The sequence below is a fragment of the Pipistrellus hanaki genome (genome assembly GCF_964339955.1).
Source record: "Pipistrellus hanaki genome assembly, chromosome: 16".
Lineage (NCBI taxonomy): Eukaryota > Metazoa > Chordata > Mammalia > Chiroptera > Vespertilionidae > Pipistrellus > Pipistrellus hanaki.
Genome location: NC_140518.1, coordinates 30297575 through 30317598, shown reverse-complemented (window position 1 = coordinate 30317598; position 20024 = coordinate 30297575). Strand labels below are relative to the sequence as shown.

Genomic DNA, 20024 nt, shown 5'->3' with positions numbered 1-20024 from the left:
CCGCCTTGGTTCCCCAGAAGGATGTTTCACTTTCCCTCTCCCTTCCTCATTCTAAAAATCAATCAAAGATCTTTTTTTTTTTTTTTTTTTTAAACAACCAATAAATGCATAAGTGGAACAAATTGGTGCTTCTCTCCGCTCTCCCTGCTCTCTCTCTAAAAATCAATCAATCAAAAATTCTTAAAGAGGTACCGAATGAGCCAAATAGCTAAAAAGATACTGCGTACCTACTAGCTCGTCACCTCCAGGTTCGAGGCTTGAGAGGGTGCCTGGAAGAGGAGTTCCATGAAAGAGATCATAAACAATAATGGCGATATAGATGACATTTGAACAGAAGTTCTTTACATGAATGACCTCATTTTGGTAAATATCTCAATTCCCCCCCCCCCCCCCCCCCCCCGGATTAAAAGAGCTGCCCGTTGTCACCCAGATTAGTATAGTAGTTAAGGACTGCAGGGTTTGCACTCTAAACCCCTGGTGAACCCCCGCTCATCGCTCGCCGGATTTCTCCCGCCTTTGCGACTGGAGTGTCTCTCGCGATTGGCCACAATCGCTGCCGTGGTCCCGCCCCCTCGCTGGTTTCCGATTGGAGGCGGCTTGCGCTGCCCCGCCCCCCGGCTAGAGCCCTCGGGAACCAGCATGGCGGCCGCCGGGGCCGCAGCTACGGTCTTAGGTGCGGTGGCGCATGGATTGAGGCCTGCGATTCACGGACTGGGAGGGAGGAACGAGGGGGTGGGGGTCGTGGGGCGCCGCAGGTCCAGCGGGCGGGGTTCGGAGGGCCGTTTCAGACGGGATCCTTTCAGCCTTGGGCCCGGGCGTGTCGCCCGGGGATCCCTATGAACGAGGGCGGAGAGCTTCTGCCGCCGGGTGGCCGGGCTCCGCGTCAGGGGTGGGGCTGGCACCTGCGCCCACCTCTGGCGTCTCAGTCCGTGCCTCCGTACCTCCTTCCCTCTAGAGGTGGTCCGAGGCAAGCGCGCCGCCCTCTTCTTTGCTGCCGTGGCCATCCTGCTGGGGCTGCCGCTCTGGTGGAAGACCACGGAGACCTACCGGGCCTCGCTGCCCTATTCCGAGATCAGTGGGCTGAACGCCCTGCAGGTGAGACCTTGGACGCGGGAGGGTTAGGGGACGGCTCCTCGGCCAGGCTCAGACTCAGGCGATGGCCCTGATGCGCCTTCCCGCAGCTCCGGCTCATGGTGCCTGTCAGTGTCGTGTTTACCGGAGAGTCAGTGCCGCTGGACGATCAGGAGAAGCTGCCCTTCACCGTTGTGCACGAGAGAGAGATCCCTCTGAAATGTGAGTGTGTGGGGGCTCTGGGCTGCCTTTCCCCGTCTGAGCTCAGCTCAGCTCAGCTATGCATCTGGTTAGGAATGTGGGTGTCCCATAAAGGTTGTTAAAAACTTGTGAAGAGGCCTCTGTGAGCGAACAGTGTGTTTGGTTAGGAGGAAAGCAACTTTAAATCCAGAGTTCAGCATAAAGGTGACAATTTTATGCATAAAACAGTATGCTACCTGATCAGATAGTTGATGTTCATTAGAGGACAGGGGAGGAAGTGGTATGTAGTGGAAAGAACTCAGGATTTGGAATCAAGTTGGACTTCTATACAGACTTGACTCGGTTCAACCTTAAACGCTTCACTAGGTGTTAGGTACTTTTCTTTTTAAATATTTTTATTGACTTTTTTATAGAGAGGAAGGAAGAAGGAGAGAGAGTTAGAAACATCAATGAGAGAAACTTCGATCAGCTGCCTCCTGCACACTTCCTACTGGGGATGTGCTCGCAACCAAGGTACATGCCCTTGACCAGAATCGAACCTGGGACCCTTACTCTTGGGTCTATCCACTGAGCCAAACCGGTTAGGGCAAGGCACTTTTCTTAACTAAAAAAATAATAGAAAAAATGTGTGTATATATTGTATATATTATTATTATTATTATTATTATTATTATTATTATTATTATTTTGTTAATCCTCACCTGAGGATATTTCCCCATTGATTATTAGAGTGGAAGGGAAGGGGAGAGACAAAAAGAGAAACATCAATGTGAGGGACACATGGATTGGTTGCCTTCCTCACATGACCCCACTGAGGCTGGGGATAGAGCCTGCAACTGAGGTTTGTGCCCTTGACGGGAATCAAACCCACGACCCTTTAGTCCATGGGCCGATGCTTTATCCACTAAGCTAAATTGGCTAGGGCTCTTTCCTTTCTTCTTCTTTTTTTTTAATCCTCACCTGAGGATATGTTTTTATTGATTTTTGGAAAGAGGAAGAGAGACATTAACATGAATATTTGAAAGAGACAAAATAGATACTTTTTGAAGCAGTATAGCTATTTTCCAAGAAAACCAAAGAGAGTCAACGAGTGAGATGACTAGGAGGTGCACCAGGAGCAAAAACACCATTCCCTCTCCCTCTGGCCCCCACAGAGTGCCTAAGCCACCCCTCCACCTCCCACTGACACCCAACTGCCACTGTGGGCAGGCTTGGCCTTCAGTGGCCCAAGATGAAACACATCTCATTCACAGCTTTCCCAAAGAGATTCTGGAGTTAAGACAAGGTATGAAAACTTTTTTTTTGTTTGTTCAGTGAGATAACTAGGTACAAAAATCAATAACATACATACATACTAACTAGAAAAGCAAGTATTTAAAAAAATCCCAATCACAATAATAATAAAAAACCAAAGATACTCAGGAATGAATGTTCAAAACTGTAAGAAAAGCCTGGCTGGCTTAGTGGTTGAGGGTCGACCTCTAAACTAGGAGGTCAAGGTTCGATTCCCAGTCAGGGCACATGCCCAGTTTGTGGTCTTGATCCCAGGATGGGGCATGCTGGAGGCAGCCAATCAATGATTTTCATCATTGATGTTTCTATCTCCCTCTCCCTCTCCCTTCCTCTCTGGAGTCAATAAATTAAAAAAAAAAAAGTCTTAAAAAACTAATAAAATGTTCATAAGCTTTTTCTTCTTTCACCTGTTTGTGTAATGACTATTGTAATGGATTTCCCTGTGGGAGAGTACTTCAGATTGAAGGCAGTGTGTACATGGGCCGAGGCAAAAGCTGGGCAGGTGGCAGAGGTGGGGTGTTTGATATCCATATAGAAATCATTAGAATTGGCTGAATTGGCTGTAGCTTCTTGGTCTTTCTCCGCAAACAATCATTGTGTGTCCTCATGCTTCTCCCTTTTCTTCTCAAGACAAAATGAAAATCAAATGCCGCTTCCAGAAGGCCTATCGGAAGTCTTTGGTCTATGAGGAAGAGGCCTTATCAATGGGCAGTATACAAGGTACTGGAAGGGAGGGGTCATACTATTTAACAAGAAGCCCTGTTTTCCCTTCTGATCCCTGAAGGTATAGTTTTCATACCTTGTCTTAACTCCAGAATCTCTTTGGGAAAGCTGTGAATGAGATGTGTTTCATCTTGGGCCACTGTAGGCCAAGCCTGCCCACAGTGGCAGTTGGGTGTCAGTGGGAGGTGGAGGGGTGGCTTAGGCACTCTGTGGGGGCCAGAGGGAGAGGGAATGGTGTTTTTGCTCCTGGTGCACCTCCTGCTCTTGTCCCCAGAGGCAGAAGCCATATTAGCTGAGTCACAGGAGCAAGCAGAGGGCTCCCTGACTGTGTACGTGATCTCTGAACACTCCTCACTTCTCCCCCAGGTAGGGTGAGCAGAGATGCTGTGGCCTTGCCCAATCCCGTCAGCTCTTCCTCTCCCTGGTCACCTCCTTGTAGTATTGCTGTCCATTTCTTCCATTTGCTATGGAAAACTCTCCAAATATATTTTTTTAAAGAATGCTAATAACAATTTTTTTTACTGACTCTGGTTTTCTAAATCTAAGACTTGTGTACGGTTAAAGTTCCAATGACCATTTAAAGTGGGGGAAATAATCAGTAGGAGTAAAAGAAAGAAGCTGGTTTCAGTGGGTTGTGAAGATAACCTGTGCAGTGATACATTGACTTTTTCATGAACAAAAAGGCTTGGTGGAAGTCATACCATATACCATTTTCTTTATGAATTTATAATGGAATATTTTTTAAAAATTAATGTATTGATGAGAGAGAGAGAGAAACATCATTTTGTTATTCCACTTATGCATTCATTGATTGTATGTACCCTGACCAGGAATCAAACCTACAACCTTGGCAAATGGGACTGGGTTCTAACTACTGAGAAATCTGGCCAGGACTATAATGAAATATTTAATTATTATAAAAAGAGGAGAAATTTTTTTTTTTAAATATATATTTTATTGATTTTACACAGAGAGGAATTGAGAGGGATAGAGAGTTAGAAACGTCGATGAGAGAGAAACATCGACCAGCTGCCTCTTGCACACCCCCTACTGGGGATGTGAACGCAACCAAGGTACATGCCCTTGACCGGAATCCAACCCGGGACCCTTCAGTCCGCAGGCCGACGCTCTATTCACTGAGCCAAACCGGTCTCGGTGAGGAGAAAAAATTTTAATAAATGTCATGTACCCAGTTACAGTTTATAACAATAAAGCAATATAGTGGGGGCTCCATGTGTCTCCATGGTTACATCCTACTCCTGTCAGCCCAAGGCAACCATATTTTATCATATAGTTTTCTTATTTTTCTTTCAAGTCTTCTCACATATGCTGTGTCTCTATAAACAATATATTTAATTTTACATATTTTTGAACTTTATATAAATGGTATAATACAGTACATGTTCTGCAACATTGAGAGAATCATCAATGATAATATGTGTAGCTAAAGTCTAGTGCATTCATTTTTAATTCTGTCTAATGTTTCATTGTATAAGTATACCACAATTTATCCATTCTGTTGCTGATGGGCATTTGGATTGTCTCCAGTTTTTTATTATAATAATGCTGCTGTGAAAATTCTTACACTTGCCTCTTTACCCTGTGCCATTTATTTAGATCAAACTGTCCAGTTGTTTGTTTATTCTGCTTTTCTTGTTCAGCATGCCATCTGTTAGTTTCCAGCCTGAGAAGATTTATGTCTACTGGGAAAGAGAAGGGAATGGAAATGAATGAAGACACTCATAAATACCCACAGCTCAGAAATGCTGAGATAATAGTTCACTATGGCTCTAAAGAGAGAGCATGCCTATTGGTCAGGGCAAAAGGCCAGATTCTTTGAAATGAATCAGAGTGCTTTCCTGCTTTCCTCCCTGACCATGGGCGTTCTGTTCCTTGCTTGCCCCTCACAGGACATGATGAGCTACATTGGGCCTAAGAGGACAGCAGTGGTGAGGGGAATAATGCACCGGGAGGCCTTTAACATCATTGGCCACCGCGTAATCCAAGCAGTCCAGGCCATGTCTTTGACTGAGGACGTGCTGGCGGCGGCGCTGGCTGACCACCTTCCAGAGGACAAGTGGAGTTCTGATAAGAGGCGGCCTCTCAAGTCCAGCTTGGGTAGGGTGACCAGGCTTTGCTTTGGGGCGGGAGAGGGAAATGAATTATGTGGGGGCGTTGGGGCAGGAGGGGAATCTGCATGCAAACCCTTTACTTCTTTCCCTGGGGTTTCAACTTTTTCTTAAAGCACTCAGTGTTTCTCATCCCACTTTTATCCCCATTGGTTCCATGATGACAATCAGCCTCATTCTAGAGGAGAAACAAGTTCAGCTTTGCCAGGGGCACAGGCTGTGCTCCATCGACGGAAGCCACTGGGTTCCCTGACTCCTGTTTCCACAGGGTATGAGATCACCTTCAGTTTGCTCAACCCAGACCCCAAGTCCCATGACGTCCACTGGGACATCCAGGGAGCTGTCCGGCGCTATGTGCAGCCCTTTCTGAATGCCCTCAGTGTCGCTGGCAACTTCTCTGTGGACTCTCAGGTGAGACAGGGAGCAAGCTGAGGAGTCCTTTTCCTGGCTGCACCATCCTTTTCAAAGTCCGTCCATATTTAGTGTTTATAAGTGTAGTCAGTTCTAGTCCTTTGGGCTTGCCGATTTGTTAGGAATTTCCCGTGTATGTATAAAGTTCTGGTGTCTACTTTCTCTCCTTATGTCCAGCTCAGGGAGTTTCATCAATGCCTGTTAAAAAAACGAACTTCCTTATGCTTCTTCCAGAACTGTGTTCACCAGTTGTGCCATCCTTAAAGCACTTATTTAAACAACAAAAAATTCCCTGAAATATGTTAGCGTAGTAACAAAGATGTGAAGAATGTAGCTTTCTGTGTCACACAGTGTTCTTTGAGGGAAAATGTGGGAGATATTTTTATTAGATCTTGGTAGTGGGAGTAATTCTGAATAACTGAGACTTGATTTGATTTTGTGAACACCGAGTTCTGCTATTCTTTGTTTCCCTCCTTGTTTCGGCTGTGAGAAAACCTAGGAAAATATGTGGTTTTTCAAAGAACATATTTACTGTTTTAACTTTACCCGTGGCTTTGTGATTTTTTTCCCCCTACACCTACTTTCTCTTAGCCCGCTCTGATATTTCATCCTGTTGTAATTGTATCTTTTTAAGGCACCTCAAATATTTTTTGGGACAAAGTGGAATACAAACCAATAAACAAAATAACGCCCTCCCTCTTTGTTCTCTAGATCCTTTACTATGCAGTGTTGGGGGTAAACCCCCGCTTTGACCCAGCTTCCTCTAGCTACTACTTGGCCGCACACAGCCTCCCCCATGTCATCAATCCCGTGGAGTCCCGTCTAGGTGAGCTTCTGAGGTTGAGGGTCTTTTCTGCCAGTCCAGGCAGGGACCTGGCAGGCTCAGCCTGGGGGTGGGGTTGGGTTGTATATAGTGATGGTTTCCAGATTAGGTGGGTCTGAGGGATTCGGGGAAGAGGAAGTGTTGGGCACTTAGACTCCTTTGTCATGATTCTCTGCTGACATCTCCATCTCCACACCATTCTATCCAGAAGCAATTATTAAACATGTTTCCCAGCACATTTTATAAAAGAATGGATAGGGTATAGGAAAGATAACAGCAAAAGTACATGAAGGCAGAATGAGGAACCTTGAAGCTAGGTTCCAGTTTTTAATTTTTGGGGTGGTACCTAGGAAAAGTAGGTGTGACCAAGAACTGCAGTACAGACAAACTAAATTGAGTGTATCATTAGTTGTGGGATTTAAGACATCAGGGCTAGGCCGGGGGGGGGGGGCCAAGAGTGTGTGAGGGGCAGTGTGGGGGACCTGGATAAATTCCTCCTGTTTTCATTCAGCAAACAAAGTTCGAGGGGCTGTCCTGTGGCAGTGCTGAGTGCAGAGATAGAAAGGCATTTCAGGCAAGGGACCTAGGAGCTTAGATGTAGAAGAGTAAGAGCACGTAGACTCTCGGGAAGCTCAGAGAAGTTTAACATGGCTAATTGTGGGAGGGTGACCAGGATAATGTTGGCAAGGCAGGCAAGTAGCAGGCATCAGATCATAAAGGACCAGGTTGAGGAGTTTGAACTTTCACCTAATATGAATGGCTCGCCATTGAGAGGTACTAAGTGGGGAACTGACATGAGGTCACTTGTGCATAAAACGAGTTACAGTAATATGGGTGCAATGTGGCAGTAGCCACGAGAGCTGACGTAGATAGTTAAGGGAGGCCTGTTGGAGGAGGGGAGATTCCAGGGGCATTTTGGGGCTAAGGACTGCACTTCATGGATATGGTATATCTTGAGAGAATGTTTAGAGGTTCTTTGCCATAGAAACCCAGGGACTGGAGGATATCCTAGCGATTATCAGTTGGGAAAAATGAGACCCAGAGTGAGTGACCGGCTAGTTAGAGGCAGATCTGGAACTAATATCTAGACCTAACATGTTTTGATATTCTGACTCCTCTTCTCTTTGTACCATAGGATCCAGCGCTGCCTCCCTTTACCCTGTGCTCAACTTTCTACTCTATGTACCTGAGCTCGCACACTCTCCCCTGTACATTCAGGACAAGGATGGCGCTCCCGTGGCCACCAACGCCTTCCACAGTCCCCGCTGGGGTGGCATTATGGTAATGGTCACACTATGCAGACTCCAGAACCCAAGATTTCAATACAGACATATTCCCTGAGACTGTTCTTCTCTTTCTCTGGTGTCCCCCATGGCCCAGCTTGAGGCAGGGCAGGCACCAAGGAAGTGAGGGTGCTGTGAGCTTGTGCTCCTCCTCTGCCAGCCCCACAACTTATTTTGTCAATATTTTCTCTTTTTAAAAAAAAAAATAAATTTTTTTTTATTGATTTCAGAGAGGAAGGGAGAGGGAGAGGGAGATAGAAACATCAATGATGAGAATCATTGATTGGCTGCTTCCTGTATGCCCCCTCCTGGGGATTGAGCCTGTAACCCATAATTCCTTGACTGGAATCCAACCTGAGACCCTTCCATCTGCAGGCCGAAGCTCTCTCCATTGAGTCAAACCAGCCAGGGCTGTTTTGCCTATATTTTCTATAATATGACCCTTTTGCATGTAGTAGTTTGCACTTAATGAGGACTCTTCTGTGTACATCTTAGATCTTGGTCCTGTTTGTGGAAGTCTTGCAAAGTTTGAAACTTTGTCTCCCCTATTAGACTAGGAGTCTCTCAAAGGTAGAAATTCTAAACTGGAATAAAAAATGTCTCCTTTAGAGGACTTTTGAGAGGGTAAGAGATAATTTATGGAAAGCTCCTAATAGGTATTTAAAAAATATTAAAAAAAAAAAAACCTATTATATCATCAGCTTTGTAATTTCTAAAGAGCACAGAATATGTCTTCTTTTTCTTTCATGGTCTTCAGAGTGTGTGGGGCACAGCTGTGTATGGTCCTGGCATGATATTGAGGCAACCTCATTTCCCCTTGCAGGTATATAATGTGGACCCCAAAGCCTACAATGCCTCGGAGCTGCCGGTGCGTGTTGAGGTGGACATGGTGCGAGTGATGGAGGTGTTCCTGGCTCAGCTGCGGTGAGGTCCTAGGTGATGCACTTGGGGGCATGGCCCCTGACTCTGACCACGGTCTCCCGGGCTGCCTGGAATAAAATCTCACCCAGCAGGGACACTTTGGCTGTGCCTAGAGCCTTAGGAAGCAAGAGAGGTTGCCAAGGATCACTTCATTCTTCTAAGAAGAACTACTTGGTGACAAAAACTCCTAAGAAAAATAGACTCACGAGTGTCAGGTCCATGCGATGTGATTACTGGTGCTTAAGAAAAATAGCTATTAATTCTTTTGCTAAGTAATTTATTTAAAAAAATATTTAAAAAAAAATTGATTTCAGAGAGGAAGGGAGAGGAAGAGAGAGAAACATCAATAATGAGAGAGAATCATTGATTGGTTGCCTCTTGCATGCCCACACTGGGGATCAAGCCCACAGCCTGAGCATGTGTCCTGACCAGGAATCGAACCATGAGCTCCTGGTTCATAGGTCGATGCTCAACTACTGAACCATGCCATCTGGTCTAACTAATCTATTGATAATGGCTGCCTGATGGCCCATATTGAGGATTCTTTGGGCTGATCAGGAAAGAGGATTCTGATTGATTTGCAATGCCTGCCATGGGTGCAGGATTGGAGAGGCACAGCATACACATCTTGTTAGAGGTGGTCCTGGATCATCCCTTCACTAAGGCTTAGTGGCCCCATTTGTCCAAAGAGAGAGTAGACAGGGTGAGAGGATTAAACTAAATCAGAAATATTTTAGCCATGGAACCTTTTGTCAAATAAGATCTTGGAAGTCCAATATAGAAACAGGTAAAAGCTAAAACCCAACAGCCTGAGGCACTTTCCTGCAACCCCTGTGGGTCTGGATAAGACTGAAAATCTTAGCCGTCTTCTCCCACCTTCTAATCTCAGCCTTTGACCTTCTTCACTGTTCCTACAGGCTGCTCTTTGGGATTGCTCAGCCCCAGGTGCCTCCAAAATGCCTGTTTTCCAGGCCTAAGGGTGAAGGGCTGATGACTTGGGAGCTAGACCGACTGCTTTGGGCTCGGTCGGTGGAGAATCTGGCCACAGCCACCACCACTCTCACTTCTCTGGCCCAGCTTCTGGGCAAGATCAGCAACATTGTCATTAAGGATGATGTGGCATCTGAGGTAAGTGGGCAGGGGATGGATTCTGGGGCCCAGGATTGGAATGGCCATTGAGGGCCATGGTGTGGTGAAACTAGTACCATTTGAGGTCCAGGGTATGTGTGGGCATGCCAGGCTTCCTCTAGAAGGCAGTGCCAGCCCCCAGCAGGAGTCCAGATTGGGGGGATGTCAGGTTTTAAGCAGGAACATGGAAAGCCCACCATATCCCTTTTATACTAGCTGCCACATATCCTGGGCAAACTCCAGGCAACCTGTCTGGGGGATGGTAGACACAGTAAAGCTCATCCCTCCCCCACCACCTTCATTGGTACAGAGGACTAATTGGTAACCCCCTGCCCCCTTCCTAGGTGTACAGGGCTGTGGCTGCAGTCCAGAAGGCAGCGGAGGAGTTGGCCTCTGGACACCTGGCCTCTGCCTTTGCTGCCAGCCAGGAAGCTGTGACATCCTCGGAGCGTGCCTTTTTTGATCCCTCGCTCCTCCATCTCCTTTATTTCCCGGATGACCAGAAGTTTGCCATCTATATCCCGCTTTTCCTGCCTATGGCTGTGCCCATCCTCCTGTCTCTGGTCAAGATCTTCCTGGAGAGTCGCAAGTCCTGGAAAAAGCCAGAGAAGACAGACTGAACAGGAGAGCATCTCAGTAGGAGGCCTTTCTTTCTGGCCAACGTGGGAGCTGTTAGATTGAGAGGCACCTAATGGGGCCTGCCGTGAACATCTGTCTCCAGCTTCCTCTGTTGCCTCTCCAGCAACCAAAGTGTAACACTCCACGATGGATTCATCTGTCCTTCTCTTCCCATTCCTCTGGCTCAGGGGTCCCACCCCCATCTTCAAAGATGCATCATCTGGGTCTCCTCTGGCTTGAACTTGAAGAAGGGCCTTCCTATCCCTCTGGGGTAAGGGCAGCTTGTGCTTCTGCCCTGCTTCTCACAGTCCTCTTGCACTGAGAGGGGGCGTCAGGGGAAAGCCCTAGTTGTTTTCTAGCCCCTTCCCCTCCACGCTTCTCTCTACCCCTCAGGGAGAGCCCCAGCACTGATCTTATGGAGGGGGCCAGGCTCAGGTCGCCTCTGGGGTCTTCTCCTTTACTCCTCCCCTCCTGTCTAGCTATGCCTGTTGGGCACAGCCTGATGCTGTGTGGCAGAGGTCTCCTTCACCCTTGCAGAGGCAGTGTGGTGCAGTGGAGAAAGTTCCAGACTTGGGATCAAACATGCCTGAATTCAAACCCTGGTTTCTGTACTTAACATATGGGGAATTCTGAATAAGCTACTTAATCTCTCTGAGCTTCAGTTTTTCATTTCTTAAAGTAACACCAATGATACATCCTTTACAAGGCGGTTGTAAGGATTAAATGTGGTAAGCATTTGAAAGCGGTATATTCTAGGCTCTCAATAAACATGGAATGTGAATTGGAATTATATGAAGTATGAGCATAGCTTTTGTTCCTCATTCATGTGTAAGTGATGGTTTCCTAGTATCTATTCACAGCGCCACGTTGCTTTCGCACTGGTGACTTAGTGAGCTAGACAGTTGTCCCTAGGCATGATCGAGTTTGCCCAATAAGTCTCTTAACATCTACTTCTGCTTTTTTAGCCAGGGGTCTGGGAAGGAATGGCTTGTACCAGTGTAAGACCTCTGATACTAACTCATTCATATATATATATATATATATATATAGTCCTGGCTGGGTAGCTCAGTTGGTTAAAGTGTTGTTCCAATATGCCAAAGTTGAGGGTTTGATTCCCCCAACAGGGCACGTATAGGAGTCGATTAGTGAATGCATTAATAAAAAATTTGTTGGAACAACAAATCGATGTTTCTTTTTCTTTCCCTTCCTCTTTAAAAACCATTTTTTTTTAAAAAATTAAAAAATATATGTATTGAGCACAGGTTCTGTGCCAGGTGGTAGGGTATGATAACAAAACAGGGTCCCTGTTTTCCTGGAACCGTTCGTTTAGGGGGAAGAGTCCGTGAACAAATAAAACTAATTTGGGGTAATGCATCAGAAAGAGAAACCGGGCTGATCAGATAGTGGCTGGGGTTAGTACTGCGGGTTGGGTGAGGAGGGGGGCCTTTGGGCAGATGACATTTGAGCTGAGACCAGAAGGACCAAAAGAGGCCACCTGGGGGAAGAGTATCCCACGCAAAGCCCTAGAGATGGGAACCGAGGGAGGGGCAGAGTGGCGGGAGCACCGGAGAGGTAGCCAGGACCCTTGGAAAAAACGAGTGAAGCCCAGGGCGCGCCCCCACCCTGCCCTGGGGGAGTAGGCCTGGTCCTCGAGCGAGTCTCCAGCCTTCGCCGGGTGGGCTGGCGGTGGGCGGGCTCGGGGGCGGGCACACCTCCGGGGCGGGGCGGGGCGGGGCGGTACCTGGGCCCCGGCCGGGGGTGGGGCTGCGGACGCTCCCCTCTCCGGGCTGCAGCCGGCGCAGGCAGCCCCGGCGGCAGCAGGCGAGCCGCGGCCCCGCGAGGCCATGAAGGTGAAGAAGGGCGGCGGCGGGGCCGGGACGGGGGCGGAGCCCGCTCCTGGGGCCTCGGGCCTGAGCGTGGAACCAAAGCCGGAGCCGCCACCGCAGGCGGAATCCGAATCCGGGTCCGAGTCGGAACCGGAGGCAGGCCCGGGGCCCAGGCCAGGGCCGCTGCAGAGGAGGCCACCGATCGGGCCGGAGGACGTGCTGGGGCTTCAGCGGATCACGGGCGGTGAGCACCGGCGAGGAAGCGCCGCCTGCGGGAGGGAGGGGGCCGTGGCGGCGCGCGAAGCCCCGGCTCCCGCCCCCTTTCCCGTCCTCCCCCTGCCTCTCCTCCCCCACCGGGCACCCCTTGCCTGAGTGTTCTACCTTCTGCCTCCCAGCCTGACCTCTCCATGTCCCTCCTCCCCCTGATCTCCTGTGCCCCTCCTCCTGATCTCCTGGGCCCCCTCCTCTCCCTTTAGAGATGTATTTCCACCCCCTTCCTTCCTTTTTGCGTCCATCCCCTTTTCCTATGGTGGAGGTGAGGCAGCCGCTGAAACTGTGACCCCTTCCCCAGGTAGTTTTTAGAACCTTTTGAATCCTTTCTCTGCGATAATGAGGAGGAGGCTGAGTGCAGTTTGTCCTCAGCCCCCAGCCTGGAGGCTAGGTAGAGGCGGAGTTACTTAGGTGACATTATTAAGCTGTCCCTGACTATTAAATGCCCTCACTCTGGATCCCCCAGGAACTCTCAACCACCCCATTCAGTTGGTTGGGTCTGTGCCCTCTTAAGGGAATAGGTTAAGCCCCCCCTTCCCACCCCCCCTCCCACCTTAGCCGGGACTAGGGCCACCCTGCAGGCCTGGAGGTCTCCACTGTGGGTGAGTTTCTGGGCTGGACTGCCTGGGCTGTCCCAGCTTTGCAATGCAATGGACTGTTTGGCCTTGGGCAAGTAGCTTCACCTCTCTGAGCACGCTCACCTGTAAAACGGGGACAGGACTTCTTAGAGCTATTGTGAAAACACACTCTCCGGTTTTGCACAGCGCCTGGCATGCTGTGCATGCTCTGTAAACAGGGCCCTTTTATGAGTGGCACTGAGGGCCCCGAGGACTGCTGATGGCTGCTGTCTGGAAGCAGACAACTGAGCATTCAGAGCAGGAGAGGGGCGTCACCAAAGGCAGGGAGCAAGCGCTAGGAAGCCTCATGGCAGAAGCGGTGGCTGAGCCTCAAAGAACAGAAGGCATTGGAGGCCTCTCCTTGGGGATGGGGGTTCGGGTGCTGGAATGGACCTGAGCTCTGGTCAGAGCAGCAGAGCCCAAGGCTATCAGAGCTGCGGCCGAGACCGTGATGGCAGGTCTAGGCCTGTACGGCTGGGTCCCTAGGGGACCAGCTTCTCTCTCCTCTCTGAGCCAGGCGGCAGCCATTCTTGGCTGGGCCCTCGGAGTGCTGAGTGGCCTTGCCCAAGCAGGCACCTGTAGTGAGAGGGGGTCTGGACCATTCTGATGTTGGTGCCAGTTGGGCTGTAATTGACAACAGCAGCATGTAAGATTCAGGTTAGCGGTCGGCTTTGGGAAAGAACTTCCTTATAGGACGATCTGTTCAGGTCCTAGGTAACTTTAGCGTTTATTTTGCACTTTGGGGGTATGTGTGTGCCACCATTTGTCTCCTAATTTGGAGGAAACTCATAGCCTTAGAGATGGGGCATCCTTGGGGGAGGTGGGGAGGGGCTTCCTGGGAGCTCCTTCCTCTATAGAAGTTGAGAATAGGGTGCCAGGGCTTTCCATCCTGGCACCTCCTGGTCTCCTCTGACCCTAATCACATAGGTCTGAGGTTTACGCCTCCTGGATTACTGAATCCGGCTTAGGAAGCTATTAGTGGCTGATGGGAAGGGAGCAGTTGTGTTCTGAGCCCTAGGCCACTCTTCCCCTTCTCTGGCCTAACCCTGGGTCCCCGGCCTCACCTTTCCCTGGTGAAGGGAGGGGGGGCTGTGGTGCCCTGAGTCTTTGGCATCCCCACTCCCTCAGCGGGGTTGATAGATTGAATTTGCAGTGGGAGAGGCAGACTGAGGTCAGACTGCAAGAAGTTGTTTCTAAGGGAGATGAGGCGCTCCAGAAGTTGGAGAATATAGGAAGGGGGTGCTGAGTGTGCCCAGCACCTTCTTTCCACACCTTTGGACTCTCTTGACAATAAGGTGTGTACAGGGTGAGGTAGGGGCTGCCACTGCCATTTCCTCTTTCTGCCTTCTCTCCGCCACGGGTTCTGGTGGACTGTCCAGGGCTCAGGCCCCTTCCCAAGCCTCTGTAGTTTCTGCTGGACCCCAGGGTGCCGGGTGGCTACCAGGAGGGCTTTGTGGAGGGGGCTGGTCCGGGTTTGGGGAAGAGAGAACCACTTTACATTTACTTCCTCTTCCTGCCCCAGAGGAATAGGAGGTGGCCCCGGGGCCTGGAGGGTAATTTCCGGGCCTCTGCGGGAGGAGGTGATGCTGTGCAGGCTGACAGAGCCCCTCGCTGCACCTCTGTCTCTTCCTATTTGTTGCCAGGGCGGCCCTGAGCACTTGCAGTTGCTGCAAGCAGCGAGGGTTGGAGAGGCCATGGTATTCCTGAGCTTCCTCAGGCGGGGCCCACCACTGCTCCTGGTTCCTCTTCTGGGTACTGAGGGCTCCCCTTCATGCCCCCTGCACACCCTCTGCTGCACCCACCACACCCTCTTCCTGTCCTCCCCCGTACTCTTCTCTCTGGGAGTGGCTCCGAGCCAGAGCCGGGTACATGACCTTTGAAGGGGTTCCCTCTGTTTGCTGAGACTTCCTCCCGTGTGGAGATCAACAGGGGATGGGAACAAAGGTGGCTCCCTTCCCCCCAAATTCCAGGCTCTGGGTTTGAGTCAGCAGAGCTTTGGCTAAGCTGCTTAAGGGAGCTGGGCTTGTATAAGCTGCTATGGGGATCGGAGGGGACCACGGGTTGGGGAAAAGGCTGAGGAGGAACAGGGAAGGGGTTGTTCCTCTGCCCCAGCACTACCCAGGTCAGGGAAGTCCTTGCCTGGCACACCTAGATGTGGCGCCAGGGACAGCTATGTGGTAGGGGTGGGAGTATCAGGAGACTGGATCTCCTGAGGCCAAGCTGTGTCACCCCTTTTATTTATTTTTCTTTTTGTTGATTTCAGAGAGGATGGAAGAGGGAAAGAGAGAAACATCAGTGATGAGAGAGAATCATTGACCAGCTGCTTCCTGCATGCCTCTTGCTGGGGATCAAGCCCACTACCTGGGCATGTGCCCTTGACCAGAATCGAACCTGGAACCCTTCAGTCCGAAGGCTGATGCTCTTATCAGCTGAGCCAAACCAGCTAGGGCTGTGCCACTCCTTTTAGAGTGAGGTTCCCAAAAGCAGGGCTGTATCTTCCCTGTCATGCTGGGGGCTTCTACCAAGCCAACCCTGGCAGAGGCTGGAATAAGGGCCCTCAACTCCAGGGTAGGAGGGAAAATATGGGGGAGGTAGCCTTGTCTGCCACTCTTCTCCGCCTGCCCCTCCCTGTCCCCAGAGGCCACTAGGTGGAGATGTTTGTTTCCCATTCGATCCTGATGATGAGCTATGTCTCCCCCACACTGTGGGGTTCCTCCAGGGCAGGGGCTCAATTCTCTCTTTCTGGAAGGCAGTGAGTGACCTTAGGGATCAGAAAGGTGTAGTTAGTGTGGGGTTCCCACAAAAGCTGAGCTGGAGCAGCCACCTGTCTCCCCTAGACTACCTGTGCTCCCCGGAGGAGAATATATATAAGATCGACTTCATCAGGTTCAAGATTCGGGACATGGACACAGGCACTGTCCTCTTTGAAATCAAGAAGCCCCCGGCTTCAGGTGAGTGGCCGGGTGGGCCATGGGCAGGGAGGTGGGTGCGAGCTGTGAGGTGGGCTGCCCAGGGGCTCCTCGGGCTGCAGAGGGGGCAGGGCACAGCTGGGATGTGGACTCCATCATTCCCAGGAGTCATCTGGCAGGGGGGCTCTTCTGTTCTTTCCCGTCTGCTCTGGGATTAGACATTTTGGGACAGTCCTGTCCCTTCTGTCCCTGCCAGTCTGCCCTCTGCAGGCCTTCTTGGGAACTGCAGTCCTGGAGGCCCCAGGCCTCTGTGTGTTTCCTTTGGGAACCTCACTTGGAAATTTTGACCGGTTGATCTAGATCTCCCAGGTGGGACTTTTCTGAACCTTCCATGTGCATCAAAATCTCCCGGGAGTTTTAAAACTTTCCGAGAGATGGGAGGCCTGGGGTGCGACCCGGGATGGGCGTGGGCCCCACTCTGAAGCCCACTGAGCCCCAGCTGGGGTGCATTGCAGAGCGGTTGCCCATCAACCGGCAGGACCTGGACCCCAATGCTGGGCGCTTTGTCCGCTACCAGTTCACCCCTGCCTTCCTCCGCCTGAGGCAGGTGGGAGCCACGTGAGTCACTGGGCCTGGGGGGGAAGGGCTGGGGGTAAGGGCGGGGTGGGAGCGAGCCCTTCCTGAGTTCTTACTGAGCCTCTCTTAGGGGCAGTCTGTCCTGAACCTGGCTGGTTGACTTCAAGGCCAAGCTCAGCCCTGCCCGCTTCTCTCGCTCAGGGTGGAGTTCACGGTGGGAGACAAGCCTGTCAACAACTTCCGCATGATCGAGAGGCACTACTTCCGAAACCAGCTGCTCAAAAGCTTTGACTTCCACTTTGGCTTCTGCATCCCGAGCAGCAAGAACACCTGCGAGCACATCTATGACTTCCCCCCTCTCTCTGAGGAGCTGAGTGAGTGGGCAGGGCCCTGTGGAGGGAGGGGACTCAGAGACCACGCTGGGGGGAGTGGGGTCTGACCCCCTTTCTTCCCACCCTGGGTCTCCTGTGTCTGGCACCTGTAGGGACATTCAGGCTCAAAGAGGCTGGAGGGATTCTTGGAGGTTGTTTAGTGTGTCCCGCCCTGTCCCCTAGTCCTGAAGGCCCTGCAGTGGCCTGCCTCTGGCCCCTGACCTTTGCCCCGCCGGGCTGGGGCTCTCTTGCAGTCAATGAGATGATCCGTCACCCGTACGAGACGCAGTCTGACAGCTTCTACTTCGTGGATGACCGGCTGGTGATGCACAACAAAGCAGACTATTCCTATAGTGGGACGCCATGACCCCCCAACTGCCTCCTCCCCCAGGAGGGTCCTGGGCCCTCAGCTGTGACTTTCCAGTGCTCACTTCTCAACCGCAGGGCTTCTGCCCGGGAAGGGTCCCAGGGCCCCTGCTCCCTGCGTCAGTGTTGGGAGGGAGGGTGCCTGAGGTCCCCAGCCCAAGTCCATAAAGCGCACGGGGCCTGGCATCTGGGGTGGGAGAGGGTGGTCAGGGGCCTGTTTGCCTCCATATCCAGGAAGGCCTCCTGTGAGAGGAGTAGCCAGAATTTCTGGACAGCCTCACTGGGCCTCTTGGGCCCAAGTTTCAGAACAGTGTTCCCCTGTCCGGGCTCTGACTAGGTCAGGCAGAGACCCATTCTTTGTTTCCTGCCCACCACTGACAGGCCGTTCAGGTTTGTGAATTCACAGATGAAGATCCTGGCTGTCAAGACTCCCATGGGGGGTTTAGGCTCTGGCCCCAGCCCTAGCCCCCATCATCAGGGGCCAAGAAACTGCCTGAGGTGTGGGGGGGATTGGCCCCGACTGCCACCGCTGCTTGGGGCTGGACCAACTGTATATAGTTTTCAATAAACTCTTTCTCCTTTTCTGTTCTCTGATTGCGGGCCAACGTGTGTCTCTGTTGGGGAGGTGGGGAGAGGAGGGGAGCAGGCAATAATGCGGTCCCCAAGTCCTCTTGTGCCCTAATCCTCTTGGTACCTAGAGTCGGCATTTAGTACATATTGTAGCTGGAAAGGGTTTTTTCCTTTGATAAAAGGAGGCGATTCAGGCCCCGAGAGGGGAAGCTTTAGGCCAAAGTCATGGCCTCCTGACAGAACAGAGGATGGGACTAGGGACCCCAACTCTAGGATGGGAGGGAAGGTATAGGGAGGTGGTCTTGTTCTTTATCCTACCTTCTCTGACCCCCTGAGGCCACTAGGACGCCCAGGTTGTGCTTTTAGCCCTCATCAGAGAGAGAAGGTGGACAGGTTTGTGACTAAGAACTGGAATGCTCTTGTTTTTTAAATATATTTTATTGTTTTTTTTCACAGAGAGAAAGGGAGAGGGATAGAAAGTCAGAAACATTGATGAGAATCATCGATCAGCTGCCTCCTGAACACCCCCTACCGGGGATGCGCCCGCAACCAGGGTACATGCCCTTGACCGGAATCGAACCTGGGACCTTTCAGTCCACAGCCGATGCTCTATCCACTGACACTCTATCCACTGAGCCAAACCGGTTTTGACTGGAGCGCTCTTGTTTTAAGCTGCCTTGGGGAGCCCCCTGGATTGGCCATCCTATGTATTGTATAACACTGCCCCCAGCCCTGCTTCATTTCCTTAATGGAGAAAATTGAAGAACTGAGAGGCAGGTGGAGAACTTATCCCAGGGTTTTATTGATTTCACAGAGAGAAGGAGAGAGATAAATATCAATGATGAGAGAATAATTGATTGTCTACCTCCTGCACACTCCACACTGGGGATGGAGCCCACAACTCCGGCATATGCCCTGACCTGGAATCGAACCATGACCTCCTGGTTCATAGGTCATTGCTCAATCACTGAGCGACACTGCCTGGGCCTCCCTGTCTCCTTTTAAGTCTTCATGTCTCTGCATCGGTCTGGCTGCTAAGGTGCTACTTGTTGCATTTAGTTCCTCGCACTTTCCTTAGGAACCTAGGAGATTCCTGGGCGGTAGAAGAAGAAGATGGGGGTGGGATGGTGTAGGGCGGGGGGTACAGCTAGTCTGACTGTAATTATGATGAGTTGTTGACTTTGATCTAGACTAGGCTGGTATGACCATGCTCAGATTCTGTCTCTTTGACGTCAGCCGGAAAGAACCCTACCACTGGGTTGAGCAGGAAAGCCCTATTTGGAGGAAGACAAGCTGCTCATGTCACCCCAGCCGGCCTGCAGGGTGCGCTTTGGGACTGCCCAGCCCACTGAAATACTGAGAGGTTTCCCTTCCAGCGGATGAAGAGCTGCTGTGTCAAGTTTGGTAGGGCTTCCTCTCTAGCCTGGCCCAGCCCCTAAGAGCCACCCTCCACTTCCCCAACATCTGGCACCAAAAGTCAAGGGTGCTTGACTTTCTTTTTTTTTAAGCACTATTGTTTTTTATATTTTATTGATTTTTTTTATAGAGAGGAAGGGAGAGGGATAGAGAGTTAGAAACTTTGATCAGCTGCCTCCTGCATACCCCTTACTGGGGATGTGCCTGCAACCAAGGTACATGCCCTTGACTTGAATCAAACCTGGGACCTTTTAGTCCGCAGGCCGACACTATCCACTGAGCCAAACCAGTTTCAGCAAGGGTGCTTGACTTTCTTGTGTGTCATTGACCCTTTTCTTTTTCTTTTTTTAATATATTTTATTGTTTTTTTACAGAGAGGAAGGAAGAGGGATAGAGAGCTAGAAACATCGATGAGAGAGAATCATCGACCAGCTGCCTCTTGCACACCCCCTTACTGGGGATGTGCCCGCAACCACGGTACATGCCCTTGACCGGAATCGAA

At 50.7% G+C, this 20024-nt stretch overlaps 2 protein-coding genes across 2 annotated transcripts; both read left to right on the top strand.

Moving 5' to 3' along the window:
* Positions 1-576: 576 nt before the first annotated feature.
* PIGS (phosphatidylinositol glycan anchor biosynthesis class S) lies at positions 577-11774 on the top strand. The gene is made up of 12 exons (XM_084863807.1): positions 577-673; positions 956-1095; positions 1182-1293; positions 3196-3285; positions 3563-3654; positions 5199-5406; positions 5686-5828; positions 6540-6654; positions 7787-7932; positions 8758-8858; positions 9773-9983; positions 10328-11774. Exons 1-12 carry the CDS (start codon positions 640-642, stop codon positions 10601-10603), a joined length of 1668 nt encoding a protein of 555 aa, XP_084719933.1. The 5' UTR covers positions 577-639; the 3' UTR covers positions 10604-11774.
* Positions 11775-12356: 582 nt separating this feature from the next.
* Positions 12357-18130, top strand: UNC119 (unc-119 lipid binding chaperone). The gene is made up of 5 exons (XM_084863161.1): positions 12357-12671; positions 16152-16265; positions 16739-16841; positions 17001-17173; positions 17425-18130. The coding sequence occupies exons 1-5, from the start codon at positions 12446-12448 to the stop codon at positions 17535-17537; spliced, it is 729 nt and encodes a 242-aa protein (XP_084719287.1). The 5' UTR covers positions 12357-12445; the 3' UTR covers positions 17538-18130.
* Positions 18131-20024: the final 1894 nt, after the last annotated feature.

Excerpts from the sequence above, each read along its gene's own strand:
- UNC119 (XM_084863161.1), top strand. The coding sequence starts at position 12,446 with ATGAAGGTGAAGAAGGGCGGCGGCGGGGCCGGGACGGGGGCGGAGCCC. Across the intron at positions 16,842-17,000 it reads CTGAGGCAGGTGGGAGCCAC|GGTGGAGTTCACGGTGGGAG; the intron begins GTGAGTCACTGG and ends TCTCTCGCTCAG. Across the intron at positions 17,174-17,424 it reads CCCTCTCTCTGAGGAGCTGA|TCAATGAGATGATCCGTCAC; the intron begins GTGAGTGGGCAG and ends GCTCTCTTGCAG.
- PIGS (XM_084863807.1), top strand. The coding sequence starts at position 640 with ATGGCGGCCGCCGGGGCCGCAGCTACGGTCTTAG. Across the intron at positions 6,655-7,786 it reads TCCCGTGGAGTCCCGTCTAG|GATCCAGCGCTGCCTCCCTT; the intron begins GTGAGCTTCTGA and ends TTTGTACCATAG. Across the intron at positions 9,984-10,327 it reads AGGATGATGTGGCATCTGAG|GTGTACAGGGCTGTGGCTGC; the intron begins GTAAGTGGGCAG and ends CCCCCTTCCTAG.